The 24,674-nt window shown below is 36.6% G+C and overlaps 2 protein-coding genes across 6 annotated transcripts; both read left to right on the forward strand.

Moving 5' to 3' along the window:
• The first annotated feature begins 6,356 nt into the window (after nt 1–6,356).
• On the forward strand, nt 6,357–10,032 carry LOC113300607. Its single transcript, XM_026549810.1, has 3 exons — nt 6,357–6,702; nt 8,110–8,298; nt 9,548–10,032. Exons 1-3 carry the CDS (start codon nt 6,448–6,450, stop codon nt 9,629–9,631), a joined length of 528 nt encoding a protein of 175 aa, XP_026405595.1. The 5' UTR covers nt 6,357–6,447; the 3' UTR covers nt 9,632–10,032.
• Nucleotides 10,033–12,486: 2,454 nt separating this feature from the next.
• On the forward strand, nt 12,487–20,340 carry LOC113294335 (developmentally-regulated G-protein 1-like). 5 transcript variants are annotated; one of them, XM_026542724.1, is made up of 16 exons: nt 12,487–12,800; nt 13,020–13,180; nt 13,290–13,470; nt 13,643–14,451; nt 14,547–14,747; nt 16,501–16,590; nt 17,294–17,361; nt 17,698–17,774; nt 17,939–18,119; nt 18,241–18,297; nt 18,693–18,767; nt 18,879–18,998; nt 19,123–19,293; nt 19,457–19,570; nt 19,651–19,821; nt 19,954–20,340. In XM_026542724.1, the coding sequence occupies exons 6-16, from the start codon at nt 16,521–16,523 to the stop codon at nt 20,047–20,049; spliced, it is 1,200 nt and encodes a 399-aa protein (XP_026398509.1). In that variant the 5' UTR covers nt 12,487–12,800; nt 13,020–13,180; nt 13,290–13,470; nt 13,643–14,451; nt 14,547–14,747; nt 16,501–16,520; the 3' UTR covers nt 20,050–20,340. The 5 variants fall into 5 exon arrangements, with proteins under 5 accessions (XP_026398509.1, XP_026398510.1, XP_026398508.1 ...); XM_026542725.1 differs by having other exon boundaries at nt 13,643–13,695; nt 13,967–14,747; XM_026542723.1 differs by having other exon boundaries at nt 13,643–14,747.
• The last annotated feature ends 4,334 nt before the right edge of the window (nt 20,341–24,674 follow it).

Raw genomic sequence — 24,674 nt, forward strand, 5'->3', positions numbered from 1 at the left:
AAGATAATTTTACGCTTCCCTGTATAAGACGACGAACTGGTAGCAATTGGTGAAGAATATAGGGATAGGTCATATACCATTATATTCGTATGGATGTCCTCTACAACATATCCAAAATTCACAGAAATCAGAGAAATGAGCAAAGAGATATGGCCAAAATATTGGACAACATACGATCTGAAAAAGTTATGAAAGTCTCCTGGAAGTTTACTGTTTCACCTTTTTCAGGCCCTAAACATGCTAAAAACTTAAAAAAATTCTATGTTAAAGTTTGGAAATTTTATGGGCTTGAAAATACATATGCAGATCACGAAAATCCAACTCCGGACGAAGATTATACAGTGTTTTTACTAAAAGGCTGAAGTCTGAAATTTTCTGGTGACGTATTTCAACAAAATTACTCGTATACTCACATGGATTCTCATTCATTCACTCACAAATCAGCAAGTTCATACTTCTGTAAAGAGATTACAGTAGATATACTTACTAGGGGAGTCTCTAAATCATTTGAAGGCTAAGCAATGACGAGATCTCCATCGGCAACGCCGCTATTCCATTCGGTTCGGGATTTCGGGAATTATCCATATTCTCATGTCCCAAAGAAGAGCACGCTTCGTCAACATTCTTCTTATGTACAATGATTTCCTCCTTGGTACATCAACAACAATTATTATTATTCCATTCAATGAGATGCCACGATCACCTGCACGAAAGAGATACTTACATCGACTTCTTCATCAGTGTTGGATTCCTGAATTGTTTGTCCGGGAACAAGTTGAAGACTGTCATGGAGCAAAAGTCTGAAAATAAATAACAAACCTTGGTCTCGGGATCCTAATTGCATGGGCAGGGAAAAGTCATGACACAAGGAGAGCTAGCAACTAATCAAAGAAAAGGCTGGAGGCTGCACGTCATCCTGTAGTCCTTACTGCTGGGTTCTCCGCTCCCGTAGATTTCTTCCATTTTCGTGGAGTCTACATTGATTCGGGATCTTACTATAATCATTCTGTGGTAAAGCTAATGAAATAACCAGAAGTACAACTCAGTAACACTTTAAATGGCTAATATCTTTTCTGCAATAGATTAATTCTGCCGTGACATTCACCACTGAATTACCATAATGATCTATTATTTCTCCTATTCCATGGTCGAATCCACGTCCTGATCCCATGGAATGGAAATAACAATTGCTTCTATTTCATGGTCGAATCCACGGCCTGATCCCATGGAATGGCAATAACAATTGTTCCTGTTCCATGGTCGAATCCACGGCCTGATCCCATGGAATGGCAATAACAATTTCTCATGTTCCATGGTCGAATCCACGGCCTGATCCCATGGAATGGCAATAACAATTGCTCATGTTCAATGGTCGAATCCATGGCCTGATCCCATGGAATGTCAATAACAATTGCTCCTTTTCCATGGTCGAATCCACGGACCGATCCCATGGAATGACAATAACAATTGCTCATATTTCATGGTCGAATCGACGGACCGATCCCATGGAATGGCAATAACAATTGCTCATATTTCATGGTTGAATCCACGGACCGATCCCATGGAATGGCAATAACAATTGCTCCTGTTCCATGGTCGAATCCACGGCCTGATCCCATGGAATGGCAATAACAATTGCTCCTATTCCATGGTCGAATCCACGGACCGATCCCATGGAATGGAAATAACAATTGATCATATTCCATGGTCGAATCCACGGCCTGATCCCATGGAATGGCAATAAACAATTGCTCCGGTTCCATGATCGAATCCACGACTTGATCTCATAGAATGACAATCAACTACTATATTATCTCATTATTCCGATTTCATGATCGAATTCACGGCTAATCTCATGGAATGGTAATAGATAATTTTATTACTCTGATTCTATGGATGGTAATGCTTATTTTATTATTCCGAATTCCTGGTCGAATCCAGAGCTAATCCTATGAATTGATAATAAATAACTACTCTTTTTTATTGCTCCGTTTCATGAATTATTCTCCACTGAATTTCATGAATTAACAATAAATACTCAACAACCGGGCATCTGGACCATCACTGAGTAAGCCCCACAAAAATGGTGCAAGTGTACTCGACAATGATGCACGACTGAGCATCCGGATGCACAAGCGAGCATTCAAAAATATGGTCAGATGAGGAATACTACGCAAAACAGGAAAAAACAATAAATAATAATAAAATAATAAGATGTGTCATGGGCCGGGCCCACCGGCCGGCCGACCATTCCCTAGCCGTGGCCGGTCACATGCCTCTTCCATTATTTTGCTTCATTTTGTTATTTTCATGAACTCATGAAAAACTCCTTCAATTTAGCAACTTTCCTTGTTTGTGCAAAACTCATGAATTCTCCATAACTTCATGGATTCATGAAAATATTATTATAAAATAGGGAAAGGTATGCGGGACCGGGCAACCTAGCCGGCCGGCCATGCCCGAGCTGTGGCCGGTCCCACACTTCACAATCCCTAGCTTTTTATAATTATTATTCCCTAATATCATGAAACTCCTCCGTTTCAACAAAAACTCATGGATTCTCCATAACTTCACGGATTCATGAAAAATAATATTACAAAATAGGAAAAGGTGTGCGGGATCGGGCAACATAGCCGTCCGGCCATGCCCTAGCCGTGGCCGGTCCCACACCTTGCAGTCCCTAATCTTTTATTATTATTATTTTCCTCAATTTCATGAAACTCCTTGGTTTGAGCAAAAAATCATGACTTCTCTAATTTTGCTCGAATCATGAAAAACCAAAAGCCAACATCGTCACACGACCGTGCTAGCCTCTCATGGTAATTTTAAATGTTAAAATACTCTTATTTTAATATTTACAAAATATTGATCAATTGAGCATACATGCTCATTCCAACAAAAATTAAAAATTTCAGTCAAGATGAAACTCTTCTGAAAATTCACAATGTTGCTCGAACGCACATCAGAAAATACTGAAACTCTCAGTACGGAGACACGGACACCATAGCAACACGTGCATGCCTTCATGACCAACCAGAGTCATCCCTAGGGCTTTCACAAAGCTGGTCCCATACATTTTCACAATTCTGACCTAATTTGCTCAATTGCTCATATTGGGCCAAAACTCTCTCCAACCAACCTAGGGATTGCTCAAACGACCAACAACTGGTCCTGTGACCACCAAGAGCCGGTCCCATGCTCTCTTGGTCGGTTACCATCTTCCATACCTAGGTTTTATCACCTAATGCCGAACCCAGCAGTATTTCAGTAAACGATGAAATCAGCATTTAATCATCATTCTTTTACCAACCCTCAAAATGAGAACCATGGTGCGTGCTCACTCGCAATGGACACCACATGGATGCCCATCATTCATGTGGTCGGTCCCTCTATGACTCATGGCCTATTTTAAGCGATTCATCAACTATGATCTGAAATTAGGGTTTCGAATAAATGCTCTACGAATCATCATTCTGAGCAGGATTCAATCACTAATGAATTTATGTTGATTCAGCAACCAACATCTGAATTAATCATATAATATTTGGTAATCCACCAATATTTTAATATTTTATTGGGTCACGTCACCAATAAATAATTCGTCGAATCGAGAAATACTTGCTCAGTTGCTCAAATATTGATCCATCTATCCATATTTAGTAACTTATCAGTAATTTGTCGAATTGAGCAATACTTGCTCAGTTGCTCGTCAAATTATCAACATTCAGTAATTTGTCTAATTGAGCAATACTTGCTCAGTTGCTCATAAAATTATACATATTTGTCGAATTGAGCGATACTTGCTCAGTTGCACGTAAAATTATCAATAATTATTAATTTGTCGAATTGAGCAATACTTGCTCAATTGCACGTCAAATTATCAACAATCATTAATTTGTCGAATGGAGCAATACTTTCTCAGTTGCTCGTCAAATTCTCAATATTCAGTAATTCGCCGAATTGAGCAATACTTGCTCTCGCTCATATACTGGTCAGTAATTCATCATTGAATCTACAATATTGACATCATTTCAGAGAACTACATGTTCGATCCATGAATCGCTGAACATTCATCACTCATGCTCGATTAAAAAAAAATCTAGATTCAGTGTCTAATCAATCAACAACTGACTAACTAATACACGTCTGTCACTCAGACTCCACGATTCGTGAGACATCAACATCAATCACGTCAAATTGAGGGATACCAACTAGGGTTTTGTTCTGGCGGCCTACAACACGCGGATTCATCCACAATGATAAATGTGAGTAAGTCGTGTCAATGGTTGAAGGAGTTAGCAAAGTAGTGGGTGAATGATCAACCAAGTCTCTGCACAATCTGGAACTGGTTTCACCACGATCTCCCACTTTCCCACTCTTTCACTCAAGAAACCATCACACTTACAGGGATCAAGGTGTTCACGACTCTGACAATATAAATAAGTCTCTGAATCCATGATTGAAAGACAACATACAACGAATGATCACTACCAATCAACAATTGTCTACACAGAATTTCTCGAGTAACTACTCTCAAGAATTCATCAATCACTCAGAACTTATTCGAACTCATCAGTTCAACAAAATTGCAGAAACCTTCAACACATCCACAATCCTTGATCATCACTGATCCCACACAATTCCCAGCTTTCCTCCTACAGATCAACCCATCTCCCTCTTTGCGACCGAATTGACTCTGGAACGGCCATTGACTTGGTTTAGGCCGGAGTCCTACAGATTGATCCCTCGAATCTAAGCACTCCCTTTGCAGTGCATCTGTGTGAGGTTAAGCAGTTTGCTCGGTTGGGGAGTCTCGGAAACACGCTCGTCTTTTCACTTCCTAAAAAACCAGCGACTCGTTTTTCCCCATTTACAGTAGCATAAAGTTGTATCAAATCTGAAGATGTTTATTTATTTTTTTAAATGTATATGTTTGTTAATTTGTAAAACAACACATTATTATATTCATTTCATATCATTCGAGAGATTTTCATTTATACAATATCAAAAAGTTTGGGTTTCGTTATTAACACTTCATGTACTAAAGATTCTTAGAATCGATAATCCAGATTTGATGCTTCAATAAGGTTGTAATCCTATTAGCTAAGCAGGTGATTAGGTTGGGGCGTCACATATACTAAAGTCAAGTAAATTGAGTTTCACATATACTGTGGATAAGATTAACTCGGTTGGAAAAAAGACTGCTCTCATACATTAACTCAATACTTCTTCGAGTCCGCACGCTAAACCGATTTAGGTAAGATCTCACCATATTCAGTTTTTACTATTTTATTTTCCTAACCGTACGAAAATCAAATCAAATGACAAAACTGAGATGTCATGTCATGTGAACATTCGTAAGAGAGTACATGAACTCGAATTCATACCAGTCAATGAGTTTGACTTTCAATATCAAACTACAGAATTGACGGAATTACCCTTTATTAAGATCAACCTCTCTTGGTAATTCAAGTAGATTACCCTATGCAAAAAGGTAAAGTCGACTCTTTATTCTATATCCTGGTCAGTGTAGTCAATTTCGCATCTCGGTCGGAATTCCGGCGGAATTTCCGTTTTCGGACCAACATAAAACGAAACACAACTTTCTGCCGAGACGGAAAAGAACCGGAATTCCGGCCGAGATGATGCGGAAATGAACCGGAATTCTGGCCGAGACAAGTCGAACCATATTAACTTTGTTTGGTTGAACCATTTTTCACTTCGTGTTAACATTACTTCGTGTTAACTTCTTTTCGTGTTAACTACTAATTATGTAGCATATCCTTTATTTCCTAATGGTCATCTGAATTCAAACCAGGAGAGCTTTATGTTCGGGCATTTCTTTGAAGCAGAGAGCCACATCCAGTGGAGGCTGTAATTGACAGCAGCAGGTTTGTCCAAATTAGTCTCCATTGTAATTCATTGAATAATGTGTAATCTTAAGTATTATAGGGATCACTTTGCATATGAACTACGTCATATAGCTGTTCTATGTGTTTCAATTTTGTGTTTGGAGTTGGAACTTGAGACTCTTTGTCATTGCTCTGAAAATGGTTACCATAATGTTATACCTGCATAGCAGCTGATTTTCTTTTCATTGCTTTTCCAGGTACTTTGTTCTTCGCGTAGAAGAGAATATTGGTAAGACCTTATTTCCGATGCATCAGTCATATTACAATTTATTATATATTCATTATCTATACTTCTAAATAAAAACATATGTAGAAATTATATATATATAAAAGTTGGAACCGAAATTTGGAAACGGAATCTCACCGGGACAACGTTGTACCAGTGTCTCATTCGAGACCAAGACAAACCGAAATCCGAAATCCACTACATTGATCCCGGTCATTATCCCGAGAAATCTTAGAGTCTCGAAACCTAAACCCTAACGATTCCAATTCCCCCAAATTCAATCTCAAAACCCTCCAATTTCTCCCCAAAATGTATCGAATTAGTCGTTCATTATTACAATCTCGAAGACTAATACATACACAATCTCATATTCCACCCAGTGAAACATTCAAGAAAACAATATCAGAAATGAGGAAAAAGAAGAAGAATATGATGAATCGAAGTAAAAAGAATGATGAATTTTTAGTTGAAGTACCAGAATCAATGGCTTATTTAGATACACTTAAAATGCCTGTTGTTCTTACTGCTGTTGCTGTGACTCTATTCGCCAAAGTTCTAATGCTGGTATATACCTATGCCCCTTTGCTCAGAAATTGATTTAATTATCGCATTTTTGGATTCTGTAGCCAATGATTTGTAGAACTACATCAGTTATGTATGCCCCTTTTATCGAAAATTAACAAAATTTATTTGTTAAGTTTTCGCGTTTTTGAATTTGTCGAAGTTTGAATTTTGTAGCCAATGTTTTGTAAGTTAGCAATTTAGTCTATTTTGTATGTTGCGCGTGTTGGCTTGTTATTTCTGTTATCTATTTGAAGTAATAAACAAGTCCGTTGTTCGGATACCATAGAATGTGAAAGAACCATGAAATGCTGAGTCTTCAAGACATTCTTGAAGCGTATATAGATTCTATTAACAGTTTCTATAGCTAGACACGTTGGTATCACCAAGAAACCTCATATTGAAATTGAAGTTTGTAGCCAATGTTTTGAAGAGCATTGTCAGTTAGTTACCCATTTAGTCATATCTGTATGTTGGACTTGTTATTGTTGGTACGCTTTTAGATACAGAATGATTTTCTGCTTGTTCAAAACATGCACGTGAGCTGAGTTGGCAAATCCATGCTGTTGGATCACCAGGGATTCACCCCAATGGGTGGCCACATCCAACAGGGGAGGGCATCTGGGGGTTTCAGGCTTTCAGCTTAGCTTGTCTGCATTATGTGCACATTTTGGGGCAGAAGCCAATCAGGACTTGTAGTTACTTTAAGGTGTTCTAGAGAGTTCTGTGAGGAGCAATGTGATATGGATTCAAGGATGCTCCACATGTGTAAGGCAGGGTGAAGTTGATGGAGGTGATTGAAAGTAAAAGAACGTAGACTCGGCAAGAAACCTTATATTAAATTTAATGTTTGGTATTGAACTCACCAGAGTTAAGTTCTGCTTCCTTGTAATATAGTGAGATTTAGTAGTAGAACTGTGCAGTTGATAGGTGATTTAAAGTAAAAAATGTCTACACCTTAGTTTGTAAAGAAATTTGTAACCATGTCATCTGATCTTTGACCATTTAGAGTGGGGAAAATCAGTGAGTCTTCTACACTTCTCGACACTCTTGAGGCCTATGTCGACATATCAGAAGCTAGACCCTGTATAGAAGATAGTGTGTAAATATTGAAAGCTCCGTCGAATTAAGTTTTCAAGTTCCTTATGTTATAATCGAGTGAGATTTAGAAAAGCAACATGTAAAGGAAGAAGGGTACGGTTGGAACTTTAGGAAGTGACGACCAAACATCCATATGCAACTTCTTCACTGTATACTGGTGGAAGAAATCTTTAGTACTCTTTATGTGGACACTGAACAGTAAACTTTTTTAATTTTTCTTCTGTTTCGTCTTTTCTGTTGTGTACTGCGTTGAATGAAGATTTTTTGGGATCTACCTGTAACATTTTCGTTGATCTCCTTTTGGGGCAGTATGATGAATCAAAATCTCAAGAGAGGATTGAGCGCAAAATTAGGAATGCTCCTGAAGGTCAGGGGACGGTTAGGATGCTTAGTCCTGAAGAATGGGAGGAAATCCAAGAAGTGAGGCCAAGGACTCCTTTCGAATCCAAGCTTGCTCGCCCAAATGCACGTTTAAGAACTGATGAGCCACTTCGTATGGTGAGTCATTTGTACAACTTTGTTTGCTAAGTTCAAACTCCAGCTCTTTTACATCGATACGTTCTTCGCTATTATTTTGAGTTCCTTTGTTTGTGAGCATAGCAATAATCTTTGGATCCATGAGCATTACTTTATTGGTGGTGACACAAAGTTGGTAAACTTTTCATCATAAGAATCATAACTTGAAACTTGTTCACGATGTCCTTAGCACTACAGTGTTGGTCCATTTGCACACTAGGTTGTATTCGTCTTGTGTATGCTTGAAAGTTGAAACATTAAAAAACTCCAAAGTCTTAATGAGGTAATTAAAAAACAGTAGGGGTTCTCATGACTGCTGCTCTCAGATCCTATCTATAAGCTCTTGGCAATTGTCAACAACCTTTGCTGGCTGTTTCTTGTCAATGTCAGCTTGTATATCACTGCAATCATACTTTCAGGTTACGTAATGTGCATTGGAAGAAAGACTTCAACATGATATATTTGCGGAGATCAATTTCCCATTTAACAACTTAGATTTAGGGTTCTCTGCAACCCCAGGAGGTGTCCAAGGACACCCTTTGAGGAAACCCAGCCCAGAGAGCTTACTGATGGAGCGGAAAAGAATAACTTATAGCGATCCAAGTAACAATAATGCAAACCTCTATGGGTATCTGCTAGGGACGGCTATCCTCACTGCACCACCTATTTTATTGTGAAAATAGTAAAATACCCAGCTTCCAGTGATCAAACTAAATAATTTTCTCACACTCTCATCCTCTAATCTTGCGGAGTAGGTCAGCTCACTAGAAATTGCTTGTAATTAGAATCGCAGAGTAGATCAGCTGACTCGAAATTGTTTGTAATACATATAAAACCAACAATTTTGATCCCCACAATTTTGATCCTCCATGACCATGAACATAAAAGTTGTAGTTGTCTGCAGGAAGATCTAGATAAAGCATTATAATTGAATTAAACCCTTCATTCATTGTGCTGCAGCATCTGGCTGTCCTCTCTCTTTTTTCGCTAGTTTGATTATGTTGGCTTTATGGTAAACTTGTTTCTTGAAGTGGACACTGAGTTACTTGAGTTGTTCATTATGTCTTTTGGAGTTTAATGGAGAGCAAATATTGCCGTAGTTGCTGATGTCATTTTTGAAATAGCAATTGCTTAGGACCCAATGAACACATTCTTGTACCATGCTACACGTTCTTTCATCTATCTTTCGTGCCACAAAGAACAAAATGTTTACTTACACGATGATCTGCAGGGGGATGTCAAAGACTGGGGTATCGATGTACTCGCAGATGCACTTACAAGAGTGGAAGAAAGCGTCAGACGCGGTGCCAAGTAATCATTTTGAGTACCCAACTATGGCAACAACTGAATGTACATTTCCAATTCCTGATGGAGCATTGAGGACTCGAGCATGTTAGCCCTAACATCGACTAAAGTTGTGCATTGAAGCAACATGATGATGGATCACATGGTTACCAAAATTACATACTTGTGGATTCAAAATTGATAAGAAATTTTACCCACTTGATCCTGAAAAAAAATTTGGAGGAATTTTTTTCATGTCACAGTGTTTTTGTCTACAAATTCTGTACTGTCAGTTGTATATATCCGACAGTCCATGAAAGTACAATTTGGTCAAATAAGTGGAACATCATCTATGCTCCAATAATGTACATGACAGTCCCACTAAAACCATGGGTCACGCAGCCAGGGACAGAGCCAATGGCCACCCTATTTTAAAACTTCCCAAGCTTATTTATCCTGGCATTTTTAGGGGCCACTCAAAAGAATTTAGGGGCCAACAATAAAACAAAAAAGGTCACCCAAAGGGAAAATGTAGCCAGCCCTTATCTCGTGTAATTCGTAATGGCGAAATTACCCTTATATATTCGGAGGATATGATAACATTGTTACCCTCCGAATGCAATCGGAGGCCAAAATATTTGCCAGACGTCCGATTATACGATGGCCCAAAAATCAGAATTTGGAAAAACTTATACTTTTCAAATTTTGTTTTTGAAATTATCGGACGTTAAATTAGTTACCAAAACTTCCGAATATGGGATGTCTAACCTTCAATATTGGCCCTTGGAACCACCTGGAGCCATGGCGTGGTTTGTTTTGAACTTGTGATATTCGGAGGATAGGTTTTTTTATAAAGTTCCGAATGTACGATGGCCCAAAAATCAGAATTTGGAAAAACTTATACTCCCTTCTCGACTTTGTCTAAACAACAAAGAAAGGAACAATATTTACAAACTATACAATCGGAAGACAAAGTATGGAAATATAACTCGAATGTGCACATTCGGACGTAAGAAGACACATATTGTTCCCGAATACAAAACAATCGGAAGCTAACTAAACATATTTGCAACCGAATATACATCAATTGGAGTTCAGAAGCTGTAAATTTTTCATCCTACACAATCGGAAGAAAAAGTGCACCTCTATAACCCGAATGTACAAATTCGGAAGTAAGAAGACACATATTTTTTCCGAATGAAAAACAATCGGAATATAACTAAACACGTTTACAACCGAATATTCATCAACTGGAGTTCAGAAACTCTAAAATTTTATCCTACACAATCGGAGGTATAAAACATTATATTGTCTTCCGAATAAATACTGGCCCCAAAATGGGATTTTTCCTATATCATAAATTTTGAGATTTTTTCAATATATACATTCGGTAGTGAGTGTTCTTCCGAATACTTTGTGTCTACTTAAATATATTCGGTAGCCAAAAAATTCATTAAATTACCGATTATTAGCAGTTTGTATCCAGGAAGATATGGCCACCAATATTCGGCAGATAATCATCAAATCTTTCTCCCGAATACTGTCGATGTTCTTGAAAAATGAAGAACACGACTACATTCGGAAGTAAATGAGCATGCATATCGTCCGAATCTGAATAAATAACCGAAAACCCTAGAATTTTTTTTTCTCGATTCGACGAATTAAAGCGAAATAAACCCCAAAAATGATAGATTCTTACCTAATTGGGCCATTTGAAGTTGACGAAGTGTTTGAGTCTCGGAATCGCCACCACCGACTACATTGACGGGTACTTCTTCTTCGCGTTCTTCTTCATTTGCAGCAAGAATTTCTTTATTTCTTGCTAAAATTCCAATGTTTGGATCGATACCCCGAGCAACATTTTTGGTTCTAGGTCTGTGGGTTTCATTTCTCTTATCCATTGTTTTATAATCGAATCGACGATGTTTTGATTTTACGATTCGCGGCGATGTTTCGGTTGAACGAGGAAAGTTTTTTTTCTTCCACAATCGGAAGATATGAAACTGGAAGAAGAAGAGTTGAAATGAGTAGAATTTTTTTGATTTGGTTTTTATACAGTTTTACCAGAAGGGCATTTATGTAACTTCAATATCATATAGGGTACCCCTTAACTAGAGTCTTTGGCTGGGTATAAATTGATGGCCCCTAAATCCTTTGGGATGGCCCCTAAAAACGCCAGGTTATTTATCCCTACCACCCCTCTTTAAATTTTATCTCTTATTGCCCCTGCAAAGCATTTTAATTATTTCCATTTGCCCCTTGCCACATGGGATCCTAGCTCTATCACTTCTTGCAAGAACCTTGCAGCAAAATTGGCCTGGTGCCCAACAAATGTTCATTGGTTTTCTTAGAGGTGGATGATGTAGAATTAGAAGTACAAGTTGTCCTTAAACGTCAAAATTGATGTTTTCTTTTCGCTTCGTAAATTATAAATAAAAAAAGGATTTTCTTTTTTTGCTTTAAAAATCATTATAAATTTAGTATTTAAATTAATTTTTGATTTTTTGGACTTACCCAAAAAAAGTCTGATAATTGTGATATCCAGACCTCCTTTTAATAATTCTAGAATCAATAACTAAGCCATCCATGATTCATAAACAAGTGAACTGTGCAGAAGATTCCAGATCACCGGCTACGACTCTAAGAGGAGTACTATTTTAGAAAAAGTCAAATGACATTTAGAGCTGTGCAGGATGAACAAATTAATTATCAGATAAAATCCACGAAATTTTTAAGAAATCAACAAATTTAATTCCGGACCGGAGTCAAGCTGCTGGTTCTGACTTCAAGGGCTTTTTGGTCAAACCAAAAAAATCAACTTCTGCCCAAAATTTTGGGTACACTATAGAGTACAGTCGCCACCAAGAAAAACTAGGGTAAACACTTCCCGGACTTGAACTATCAAATTATTTCGTTTTTGTTTTCTACAAAATCATTTCAAATCCGCTGGATATAACTGAAGAAGAAGAAGAAGAAGAAGAAGAGACAAACTCTACAAACCCTTGATTTCTCTCTCTCTGTCTCCTTTTCCCCCTCATTTTCCTCTTCAATCGATACTAATTTCAACTCAATCGGTTCACATTCGAATCGATTTGATAGATTTTTTGATGGATTAAAGTTGATTTGATGGGTGATTATGTGCTTGATCGTCTGATTTTGGAGGAAAATTTGTCTGGGGAGATCAAATTTTGACTTCTATGGTAAGTTTATGAAGTTAGGGTTTACTAAGTTGTGTATTTATGTGGGGATTTAGGGTTTTTTTTTTTGTGGAAATTTATGCGATTAGAGGTCTGGGGCTGGGTTTATTTTGTTAATTTTTGTGTTGGTTAATGAAGTTTTACTGTTTTCAGTTGGGGCCGATTGTATTTTGTTTGTAGAGTTTCATAATCGGTTATTTTCTACTGTGTTTACTTTTGCAGTGTCGATCTGAGTTGCATGTGGCGGATTTACTATGGTAACGATGGCGGTTGTAGATGGAAATGATGAACTAGGGAGGAATGAGAGTTTGGGTGGGAAAGATGGTGTGTCATTGTTGTCTTCAAACGAGATTGCTGACCCTGTTGTTTACAAACTTGTTCGGGTAACTGTTCTACTTGCATTTCGTTTTTCGACACGGTGGTAGTTCACTAGGCTTTGCAATGTGTTGGCTGTGTGGGATTTCATTGTTTGTTTGTTGTTTTTTTGTTTAGGTGGATGGAGATGGGAGAATAATTTCTGCTACGGATGATGATGTTATGGAGGTTGATGACTTGCTTGAAGAGGATAAGACTGAATTGCTGCCTATAGTTGCTGACACAAGACAGGCTAAAGAGTGTATACTAAATGAAGCCGGGCTTCTCCCTGTGAGGAATAATTTACTGGGATCAGAAGGTAGCCATTGTTCTTGTATTTGATGTTTAATTTGAATTCTCTGCTACGGTGTTCTATGTGATGGTCACTAATATAGGCCCATATTAATGCTTAATTTGAATTCTCTAATTTTCTGGGATCAGAAATTTATGTTTTCGACTTATATTTGACATCAGTGGCCCATATTTGACAGGAATTTCCAACAATATTGAAGTGAAAGTGCAAGAGTTAAAGGCCCCGCTTGAGGTGAGTCACTGAAGTCTGAACTTATTGAATGAATTTGCATTTTAATCCCCAAATTTGTGCAACTTTGTCTTATGCCGCCTAGACGTGAAAGTGGTAATTCTCTCCACTGGGCGCCACACAGTGGAAACAAACATGATATGGGTCTGTGGAGCCATTATAGCTAATTACCAGCTTATAAGCTTGTATCTAGTTTCAGGGTGCTAATAGTTGATACTATCTCTAGATCTTATCTAATTGCTTAATTGCTTGCGGACAATCATTTTTGTTTCAGCGTTAACCATTGAGGCGTTACCTTGGTATTGGAAAGGTCAAAAACCTATTGGAGGCCAGTGGTGACATGAAAAACTAAAAGAAATTCAGGATCTTAGTGGATAAACTTATGCTTAGGGCCTTCAATGGCACATATGAATTTCTAATAATTGGTGTGGTTAAACTTTTCTTGTCTTGGTTCTGCAGCCTTTTTCTTTTCTTCATTGGACATTTTGAGATAATTATCTCCTCAAGAAAATCTGACCGTTTCATCGTAAAATGCCTGATCTTAGCCGATGTGCTTTAGGAGTTTTGCTCTTATAGCGGTTGTATTGGTGACCGAATGTTGGGATTTTCTTCAGCCTTTTTGTTTTTGCAATTATTTACTTCCTTATTGCCAATGCATTTGCAAATACCATGAGTGTAGAAGCATTTATTTGATCAGATCATCTGAACGGATAAAATCAAGCTCTTTAACCGGATAGTTTTAAATGCTCAGCTTATCAGGTGGATCTCTTGATCATTCATCTTCTTACATAAAAGTGTTTGCTGGTGTATTGCCAGCTAGTGATGATCAATCTCTAACTGATCCTTCTCCACAGAAAACTGTTCCCCTAGTGTCACATGGAGGGAATGACAAGTGTACTACTCCAGTGGAGGTCGAGATGTGTATGAAGCCTGCAGGTTTTTTGAAAATTTGTGGACCATCTTCTTTGGCTTCTGCCACATGCAGCAGCTCGATGCTAAGAATTTCCAACAATGTTGATGTGAAAGTGCATAAGTTAAAGGCCACCTTGGTTGAGGTGAGTCACTGAAGTTATTAAATGAATTTGCATTTGTGTAACCTTGTTTGATCCCCATGCGTTTTTCCTGCTTATAAGTCTAAGGTATATATTTTCTACTGTAAGTTGTCAACTCTAGCAGTGAAACCTTTGGGTTCTTTGTTGTTGAACATGTTGTGGGTGTGCAGAGCAGTTATTTCCAATTAGCTTATCAGCTTATGTCAAGTTCTAGTTTGCTACTAATAGTTAATACTATCTCTAGATTTTATCTAGTAAATCAATCACTGGGGGCAATCATTTTTGTTTCAGAGTTAACCATTGAGGTATTGTGCTTGGTATCGGAAAGGTCAAAACTATTGGATGCTAGTGATGACATGACAAGATAAAACAACAGGAGTGACCTTTTGTTTGGATCTTAGTGGATAAAACTCAGTCTTTATGCTCAGAGCCTTAAATGGCACACAGCAATTTATAATAATTGCTGTGTGGCTAACTTTTTCTTGTCTTGGTTTTGCAGCCTTTTTTCTTCTCTTCGTTAGACATGTTTGAGATAATTATCTTCTTTAGAAAATCTGATTGTTTGATGGTTAAATGCTTGATAACATCTTAGCCGATTATGCTTTAGGAGTTTAATCTGCTCTTTATAATGGTTGTAGTCGTACTGGTGACTCAATGTCGAATACTTCTTTTTGTTGGATTTGCTTCCACCTTATTCTTTTTTAAAAGCAATTGTTTACTTCCTTATTGCCCATGCATTTGCAAATACCATGAGTCTAGAAGCATTTATTTCATTAGATCTTCCTGAATGGCTGAAATCTTGCACTTTAACCTGATAGTTTTAGAGAAATAGAGGCTAGGCTTATCTAGTGGGTCTCTTGATCATTCATCTTCTTGCATAAATGTTTATGGCAGTGTATTGCCAGCTAGTGATGATAATTAACTGATTCTTCGCATAGATCTTGGGGATATGCAACAATAATCCAAAGGCTGTGATTCAGGGATCACCACAATCTCAATACCCTAACAAAACAAGATATCACGTTTTCGTATTCATCTTCACTTCTTTCTCTATATAGATTTCCAGAAACAGAGTCAAGAAGGGTTTAGTGGTGAGATTCTCACTTCTCACTTCATAAAATCATCCTTCAATCCAGAATCAGGGTTTCATCTTTCAATTCCTCAACAATCTCATTAAGATTCTCTAAGATTGGTGTAAGAATCCTTTCTCTTTGTTTTCAATTTTTCCCCAATTATTTTTTTCTAGATTTGTAGCTGTAAAATCAGAATTTTGGATCGATTTTGCATTAATCTCAATCTGGGTTTGACTAATTATATCTAATTTATGTTTGGGACTGCACAAATTTGATGGTTTTTTTTTAAAGGTAGCACCTCAGGTGTTTGAGTAATTGAATTTGTTCAATTCAGATTAATTCTCTTGGATTTGTGATTTAAACGGTCTGGGTTAGCTCTAGATTTTGGAATAACTGGTTACATGACAGTGGATTGGGGCTTTAAAGTCTTTCAAAGGTTAGAATTAGGGTTTAGTTTTGTATTAGAGTTGATTACTGATGGCTGAAATGTGATATCACTCTTTCCTATACACATGAATATCTTGTTACCTGCATTGCACTTTCTTTCGTCTAAATGTTGAAGCTTGTAGGGTTGTTGTTTTCTAAGCTTATTGGAATTTCGTATTTATGAGAATGTTAACAATTTTGTATCGGCTTGATTGTTATTTGCTAATTTCAAGTTGTTACTTATCTCTTGGAAGCAGGCACAACAACAGCAGACAAAATGGGTATCATAGAAAGGATAAAAGAAATCGAAGCCGAAATGGCTAGGACTCAGAAAAATAAAGCCACAGGTACTTCTCCAACTCAATTTAGTGCACTATTAGCTTCTTATATAGACTGTGTATCTTCGATGTCTTTGTAACACTCTTCTTTAGACAATGTGGGTGTGGGGACCGGGAATACCCAAAATTGTGCACAACTCTCCTTTAACACAACAATTGGGGGATGTCGCAAGATTTATTAGGTTTTGCAAAATGATGATAAGGGTTCGACTTTCCTCGTTTTTATTACTTTCTTTGCTTCCTCATTGTTAAACATCAGTAGATAAAGGTTCTGATCTCCCCCCACCCACCCACCCACCCTTTCAAATAAATCCGAATCTGAATCAACCCAATGATGGACGATCCCAATCAAACATTTTATAAGCAAGAAAGTTCTGAAAGATAAATGCTTGTTGCACACTTGCAAGGTTCCGAGACCATTACAAGCTAATTGTTATACAAAGAAATACTTTTTAGTCATTCTTGATTTTTTACACAAATAGCTTTTAATGATGTCACTTAAGCTTCCCCAGTCTGAATCATACACTTAATTACCACTATCAAACGGGAACATTAGTAGGCACTTGGAAGTCAATGAGAGAGGAGTGTTAATATGCACTTATGTCATAGAGTGAATCTGGAAGTAACAGACCTGGTATATTCAGTTCAGTTCATATTTTATTTTCTAATAAATTTTTGTATGGAACCTTATATTTATTCTATGACTATACAGAGTACCATCTTGGGCAACTGAAGGCAAAGATCGCAAAGCTAAGAACACAACTATTGGAGCCTCCAAAGGTAGGTAAAGATTGCATATATGTTATGATTATGAATGTAATTTTGTTAAAACAACTGTGTGGATGCAAACTAAAGGAAATGAGTCTCACACAATAATAGTGTTTAATAGTCATCATCATAAAAGCATTATTGAACATGTTGGACCGTCTTCTTGACTCAAAGCATGTCTGTATGGTATTCCTGGCTTAAGAAAGCTAGGTAATATATGCTTAGGTTATTGGCGAAATACTGGTTCCTAGATCAATGTGCTTACCATTTCTTTTTGTCCTCCTTGTTCCTTTCTTTAATTTGGATTATAGTTTGTAATTGTTTTTCTCCTTTTATATTCATTGCCAGGGTTCGGCTGGAGCTGGAGAGGGCTTTGAAGTGACAAAATTTGGTCATGGACGTGTTGCACTTATAGGGTTTCCGAGGTTGGTCACCTCCTAAGAACTAGCAATATATATTGTTCTCTGATTATCTCTTTTTATTTTTTGGCGCTATCATGGCTTTTGTTCTGTTAGCAAAGATGCCTATGAAATATCGTGCCTTGAAAACTTAAAAATTGCTAATAGTAACATTGAAAACTTCTGTGTAGTGTGGGAAAGTCAACACTTTTAACTATGTTGACTGGAACAAAATCAGAAGCTGCATCATATGAATTCACCATGCTTACATGTATTCCTGGGATTATACATTACAATGGTACCAAAATTCAGCTTCTCGATCTTCCTGGAATCATTGAAGGTGCTTCTGAAGGAAAGGGTCGTGGTAGGCAGGTAAACACAAAGTAGTCCAACCCGCCCTGGTGCTTCTTATTGCCCCATGTCCTGATTGTCTCTATTCTTTATTTGGAGACCGTTTTCCCTGTCTCTTATTTTTCTGTTACATGAAATACAGGTCAGTGCAGTTTCCAAGTCGTCGGATATTGTATTGATGGTTCTTGATGCCTCAAAAGTGAGTTTTGGTTTACTGTACTACGCGATGTCTTGTTTAATCTTGTTTTTCTTTTTGATCTTCTGAGCACTTCCAGTTGTTCGGTACTATTTAGCGTTTCAGAGTAAGACAGAATGATTTTTCCTATATTCGATTAAGCAGTTTAATCTCGTGCAGTGTGTTTTCCCTGTTTGTATTTATGTATAGCTGTTCCATGTACCATTGCTTATTCTTTCTGTCTCATGCATAATGCATTTACGTTTTCAATAATGTTCACTCATTTTAAGGTGGCGAAACCCATGATCCTGTCTTACCGCCTAATTTGTCGAGAAATACATGTTTTCTTCTTTCTCACTTATATTTTAGTTACCCATTTTATTATCTTCTAAAAATGTCCATGTCGGGACCTGATTCAGAGCGAGGGTCATCGTCAAATATTGACAAAGGAGTTGGAAGCCGTGGGTTTGCGTTTAAACAAGAAGCCACCTCAGGTTATATCCTATCCTACGTAAACGATATTTTATGGTATTTCTCTGAAGGATATTACGTACCGTTAGTCATGTTTGCTTGTTCTTATTTCATTCTTTTACTGTAATTACCAGATATACTTCAAAAGGAAAAAGATGGGAGGTATATCTTTCAACACTACGATGCAGTTGACTCATATTGATGAGAAGCTTTGTTATCAAATTCTGCACGAGTATAAGATACACAACGCAGAGGTTATTCTATCTTCAAAATTTTCCTTTAATTGTTTTTTAGGCCACTCACCTGGCTACGGATCTTGTAACTCTAGGTGATTAAGCAATGCGATCTCATTCTGTGTGGTTGCCTTTTCTCTTGTAGCTTTTGTTCCGTGAGGATTCCACAGTGGATGATCTCATAGATGTCATTGAAGGAAATCGTAAATACATGAAATGTATTTATGTGTATAACAAGATTGATGTGGTTGGTATTGATGATGTGGACCACCTAGCTCGGCAACCAAATTCTGTCGTCATTAGTTGTAATTTGGAGGTAGATTCACTCTCTCTTTCCCTTAACCTTAGATACCCATGTCTGAGAAACAATGTGCATGAAATGGGTTGAGCTGAATTATTAAGTGAATGTTTTGTATTCCTCAATCTGTAATCTTGGGGATGATATCATCAATATATTTTTTTTCTTTTACTTCAAACAGCTGAATTTAGATAGACTACTTGCAAAGATGTGGGATGCAATGGGGCTTGTAAGAGTGTATACAAAGCCGCAAGGACAACAACCAGATTTCAGTGACCCTGTTGTTCTTTCAGCTGTAAGTTGCATGCTCTCTCTCAAGTGAATTGAACGCCCAAGTCCGGTGAATTTAACGCACTCCAATGATAACCTTTTCAGGATAGAGGTGGTTGCACAGTAGAGGACTTCTGTAACCATATACACTGGAGTCTGGTGAAGGATGTCAAATATGTGCTAGTCTGGGGTGTAAGTTCGAGACATTATCCGCAAACTTGTGGTCTTTCTCATGTTCTTCAAGATGAGGATGTGGTTCAGATTGTGAAGAAAAAGGTTAGTATTTCATTGAATGTTGATTTCAGATGCCTGATCTATTACTTCCCTTTTAGCTGTGGTAGTCTTCTTAGCCTGTCTGTAAACTCCGAACTTTACTATTGGTCTTGATCTAATTTGTATGTTCCATAGGAAACTGATGAAGGAGGCCGAGGTCGGTTCAAGTCACATTCTAATGCTCCTGCCAGAATATCTGACAGACAAAAGAAAGCCCCCCTAAAACAATAAACACGTAAAGGTTGCATGAAGGAGGGATATTCTCAGTTCATTAGGCAAGCCGAGGTTAAAATGTACTCTGAGTTTTATGATATAAGGTTATTGGGCAAAATGTGCTCTGAGTTTGTTGAACAAGTAGAGCCTGTAATCGTGACTGTAATGTTCTTTATATCACGAGGCAATGGAAAATAGAAGTATGGAGTTCTCTTGAACATGATGGAATTTGTAGCTTTACTGTTTTTCTTGAACTATTATTACACTCCGTTGAATGAGGATCTGATTCTTTTGTTTTAAACCTTCAGACATGGTTGTTGTCCCGCTGAAGTTTTTTCTACAGCTATAGATTTGGTAACCGGTTGTTTGTAGGTTATATCTGCGGCTTGTTTGATTACATGAAGCAAGTCTCGTCTCTGAGTTGAGAGGGCAGCCAAAAAAATTATTAGGTTTGGACGACAATTCCAATCTATTTTTCTTGATGGTTAGTGTGAAATGATTGAAAGATCAAGCAAGATTTTTTGTCATTTGGTTTAGCATTGTTGGCATGCTTAGTCATAACCACGTTATTATGCCTAAACACTCTTATCTCTAGTTATTTCGTATATACACCGGCACTCAATGTAAATACACTAATTATTGTAGTTGACTGACTTCATATTTATAAAACTAAGGAAAAAAAAATTGTTTGCTCTCCAAGTTATGATTTACTCATATTTGTCAGAGCCAGAGATTAAAATTAAGGGGCGCTAAGATGAATTTTTATAGATATGTAGGATTTGGTGCACTAAATATTAAGAATAAGGTGGGCTAAATGATTGATTTGTTATAAATTTTAGGGATTTCTATATGAATATTAGGATTTTAGGGGGCTAGAATCACGGCTAGTCAACACTTGGCTCCACCACCCCTGATGGTACCACAAAGGGTGTGACTATAAGATTTTGTATAATAACAATAATAGTTTTCCGATTTCAACTGCTTGCTCCTGTATACTGCATTGGCAATGCTCTCCCTTCTTTTTTAAGTTCATCTTGCACTATGTGAGGAAGGAAATATACAATAAAACTTCAATAAATTAATAATTTCGGGACTGGCAAATTCTATCAATTTAAGGAAGTATTAATTTATCGATAAATTAATATGTTATTAAATTATCGAAACATTCTAAATTTATGTTTCAAAAGTAAAATAAGAGAAAATATTTAAATTGTCAATATCGTGCTAATAGAAAAGCATGGATGACCGGGGATTTGTTTGAGGAATATGTTCGGTGGTTTGATAGTAAAATGCAAGGTTGTAAGGTTCTTTTGATTGTAGGTAATTGCCCTGCTCATCCTAAGACACCGAAGGGGTTGCAAAATATTAAAATACTTTTTTTGCCGCCAAAAACAACATCAAAAATTCAACCATGTGATGCAGGGATCATAAGAACATTTAAAATGCATTATCATTATCGTTTTTATCGTCTTGTTTTAGAAGGTTACGAAATAGGAAAATTAGGTCCAGAAAAAATATGTCCTTGAGGCAATTAATATTGCAGTTTCATCATGGACAACCGATGTTCGACAAAAGTCAATTGCAAATTATTTTCAACATTGTAAACTTTGATCATAAGAAAATGAAGATGTACAAGTCGTCGTAGATGAAGGTATTAATGAACTTGGAATGATAATCAATGAGTTGAATTACCGTAATCAAATAAACGTCGAAATTTTGCTAGACTATCCAGGTGAAAGTGATGACAGTACGAAAATTTGGACTGACGAAGAAATTATTGAAAGTGTTATATCAAATCCCCGAGAAGAGGAACTAGAGGATGATAGTTGGGTTATCGAGCTAATTTCTCGTAAAGAAGCAATATTATCAATAGTAAAGCTAAATGATTTCCTCTTACATTTTGAAAAAGGCACTCCTGAACTCCTTAAGAGACTACAAAAAATCAGAGATGAAGTCCAATGTTGCATAATTGTGAACAAGAAACAAACAACTTTGGAATCTTATTTTAGTAAGGCACCACAAATATAATGTTATTATAATGATTATTAATTTGTATTTCAGTTGGGACCTATTACATACTTAAAATTTTTATTATCTTATAAATTTAGCGAGGTTATTAATTTAATACACTAGCCCAAGCCGGGACTGGTAAAAAATATTATTTTATTGAAGTTCTACTGTAGAAGGGATTAGATTCCAAAAATGGTATGGCTTGGCTTGGGCATTCATGTTTGTATTAAATAAAGACGCGAGAGGTTGACTTATATTAGATTTCGATGTGTTGGAAAAAATAGAATCCAAATTTGTGCACACTCCTTTGAAGAGTGCGCACGTAATAAAGTAATCTCATTGGTCCTTTTTAAAAGAAAGTTATCCCATTTTATAAAATTAACTTCTATTAAGTTTTAATTAAATATAAAATATAAAATCTAAAAAATGAAATTATGCCTAATACTTTCCTAGCACAGTTTTTCCAAGGATGGTAATTTTTTAGTGATAATGATCAAAGTTGTTCTTGATCGATATCGATCCAATCTGGATAGTATGAGTAATAAATCTTTCCAACACTGTGTTATGTTTCAGTATTTCTCTCGCATGATTTCTGTATTATGATCAATTAGAAAATAACAATGATCAAAATACATTGATCTCATCAAATAAATCGTATTACTGTGATTTTGGAATTGTATCACTTCAGCAATTTTAACCGATGGAAATAATATGATGCTACAGTGTTTAAAACCCAAAACAAAACACCCCTTTCCTAATTTCTCTTGTTTGAAAACGTTATCCTTTAATTAAGAGAAGAGTAAATATCCTTTCCTTTCATAGATTTAATATAATTAAAAACATAATGAAAATTGATTTAATAAAAAGAAATTAACGTTCTTTAAGATGGATTAATGAGAATACTTTGTTACGTGCACGCTCTTTAAAGGAGTGTGCATCAATTTGGACTCGAAAAAAATATGATTTTATGTGAATGAAATTTTATAATAAAATATTTTTCACAAAATTGGTCCATTATTCCAATATCGACAATTCTTGGATGAAAAAGATATGTAAAATTTAATATTGTTGAAATTGACGAGAATGTAAAAATAGCCAGTATGTAAACAGTTTCATCCTACTCATTTTCAAATACCTTTTCTTATTTTTAATTTACATCAGGATGCATCCGGTTTCATCCTCGCTATTTTTTAAATTTAAGCCAGGATGAATCCAAATTCATCATTTCTATTTTTTGATGGAATTTTCAATAGAAATATGAGTTAGTTAGTTAGTGTGAATGGATGTGTCCACTCACTTAAACCTTTTCAATATGTAGTGTCTTATCCCAAGGGATGTGACTCTCCACTAAGGGTTGTAACTCTTCATGAAGGACTTCTCCAGGAGTCACTTATAAGCTATATAAACCCCACTTATTCTCCATTGCAAGTATGTTTTTAGAGTCATAAAACTAGTACTAGAAATTTAAGAGTTTACATGTGTCTTCAAGAGAGTTTGTGCTACCTTTATTCGCGTTCGATGTTCGGTGTTATCGAAGTGATGCAAAAAACATCGAGGTATTGTTGAATGTTGGAGAATTATGGTGATAAATCTGTAACAACATTATATACAGGGCATCAAATGTCTTAAGCAAAGAGATTACTCGCCTCAATACACCCAAGTAAGTTTGTTTAAGTTTGAGATTGATCATCTTTTCTATCCTTTTTTTTTTTTGTTTTGTCATTGGTATTACGAAATATGATACATATATGAAAACAGTGTTACAAAGAGTTGTAACGGATTGGTGGATGATACACGAGTTGTATTATTGGAGAATCGGTAACGAAGATACTTATCCAACATTTTTTTGGTACCGTTTCACCCGTACTAATGCAAATAGGAATGCGAATATCAACTTGCACTAACATTCTAATTAACTCATTTAAAACAGCTTCCACTTGGCACAGGATGAGCATCAAAAGAACTGTTTGCAGGAAGCCAATTCAAGGTTCAAAAGTCCAGTGGCCCAACTGCTTGATGTCGAAAGCAACATGTAATCATAGACAAAAAATGATCCCACTACACACTAGACTAGTGGCAGATAGAGATCTGCACCATAAACTAAATTTGTGGATCAAACATGAAAATTAAAAAGAAGAGCGATTCAATAAACGACAACCAATCCTATCAAAAATGAAAGTTACTAAATTTCATAACAAATTCCAAGCTTTGGTCATTTATAAGCAAATACGAAAATGCCTACCAGATCAGCATATATAATGGGTGTTAATTTTCTGACCAAAATCAAAGTCAAAGACTGATCGAAGAATCTGCACCGGTAATCAACAGGTCCAATTGGGACAACCCCGGAGTTACGGAGTAGAACAGGGTGCTGGTAATCAAGTAACAACACAATATGATTTTTACGAATTGATTTCTTAAAGACTAAAATCAAACACTGATAAACAAGGGTTTTGCAGTCTGACGATCTTCCCTAACTAAAAACAAATCCTTTTAATACAATACAAGATTAGAACATGATCAAACTGTAATACAATTAAGAAAGTGAAAACGAAGAAGTTTTTTTGGTTACAGAAGAAGCTTTCTTATTTCCGATTAAAATAAGATTTTTTTATTAATGGAAGATTTTTTTT

This window comes from Papaver somniferum, chromosome 7, assembly GCF_003573695.1.
Source record: "Papaver somniferum cultivar HN1 chromosome 7, ASM357369v1, whole genome shotgun sequence".
Lineage (NCBI taxonomy): Eukaryota > Viridiplantae > Streptophyta > Magnoliopsida > Ranunculales > Papaveraceae > Papaver > Papaver somniferum.

Coding starts and splice junctions, on each gene's coding strand:
- LOC113300607 (XM_026549810.1), top strand. CDS start 6,448: ATGTATCGAATTAGTCGTTCATTATTACAATCTCGAAGACTAATACAT. Junction 6,703..8,109: donor TCGCCAAAGTTCTAATGCTG/GTATATACCTAT, acceptor CTTTTGGGGCAG/TATGATGAATCAAAATCTCA. Junction 8,299..9,547: donor CTGATGAGCCACTTCGTATG/GTGAGTCATTTG, acceptor GATGATCTGCAG/GGGGATGTCAAAGACTGGGG.
- LOC113294335 (XM_026542723.1), top strand. CDS start 16,521: ATGGGTATCATAGAAAGGATAAAAGAAATCGAAGCCGAAATGGCTAGG. Junction 18,298..18,692: donor TGGTTCTTGATGCCTCAAAA/GTGAGTTTTGGT, acceptor GACCTGATTCAG/AGCGAGGGTCATCGTCAAAT. Junction 18,768..18,878: donor TAAACAAGAAGCCACCTCAG/GTTATATCCTAT, acceptor TGTAATTACCAG/ATATACTTCAAAAGGAAAAA.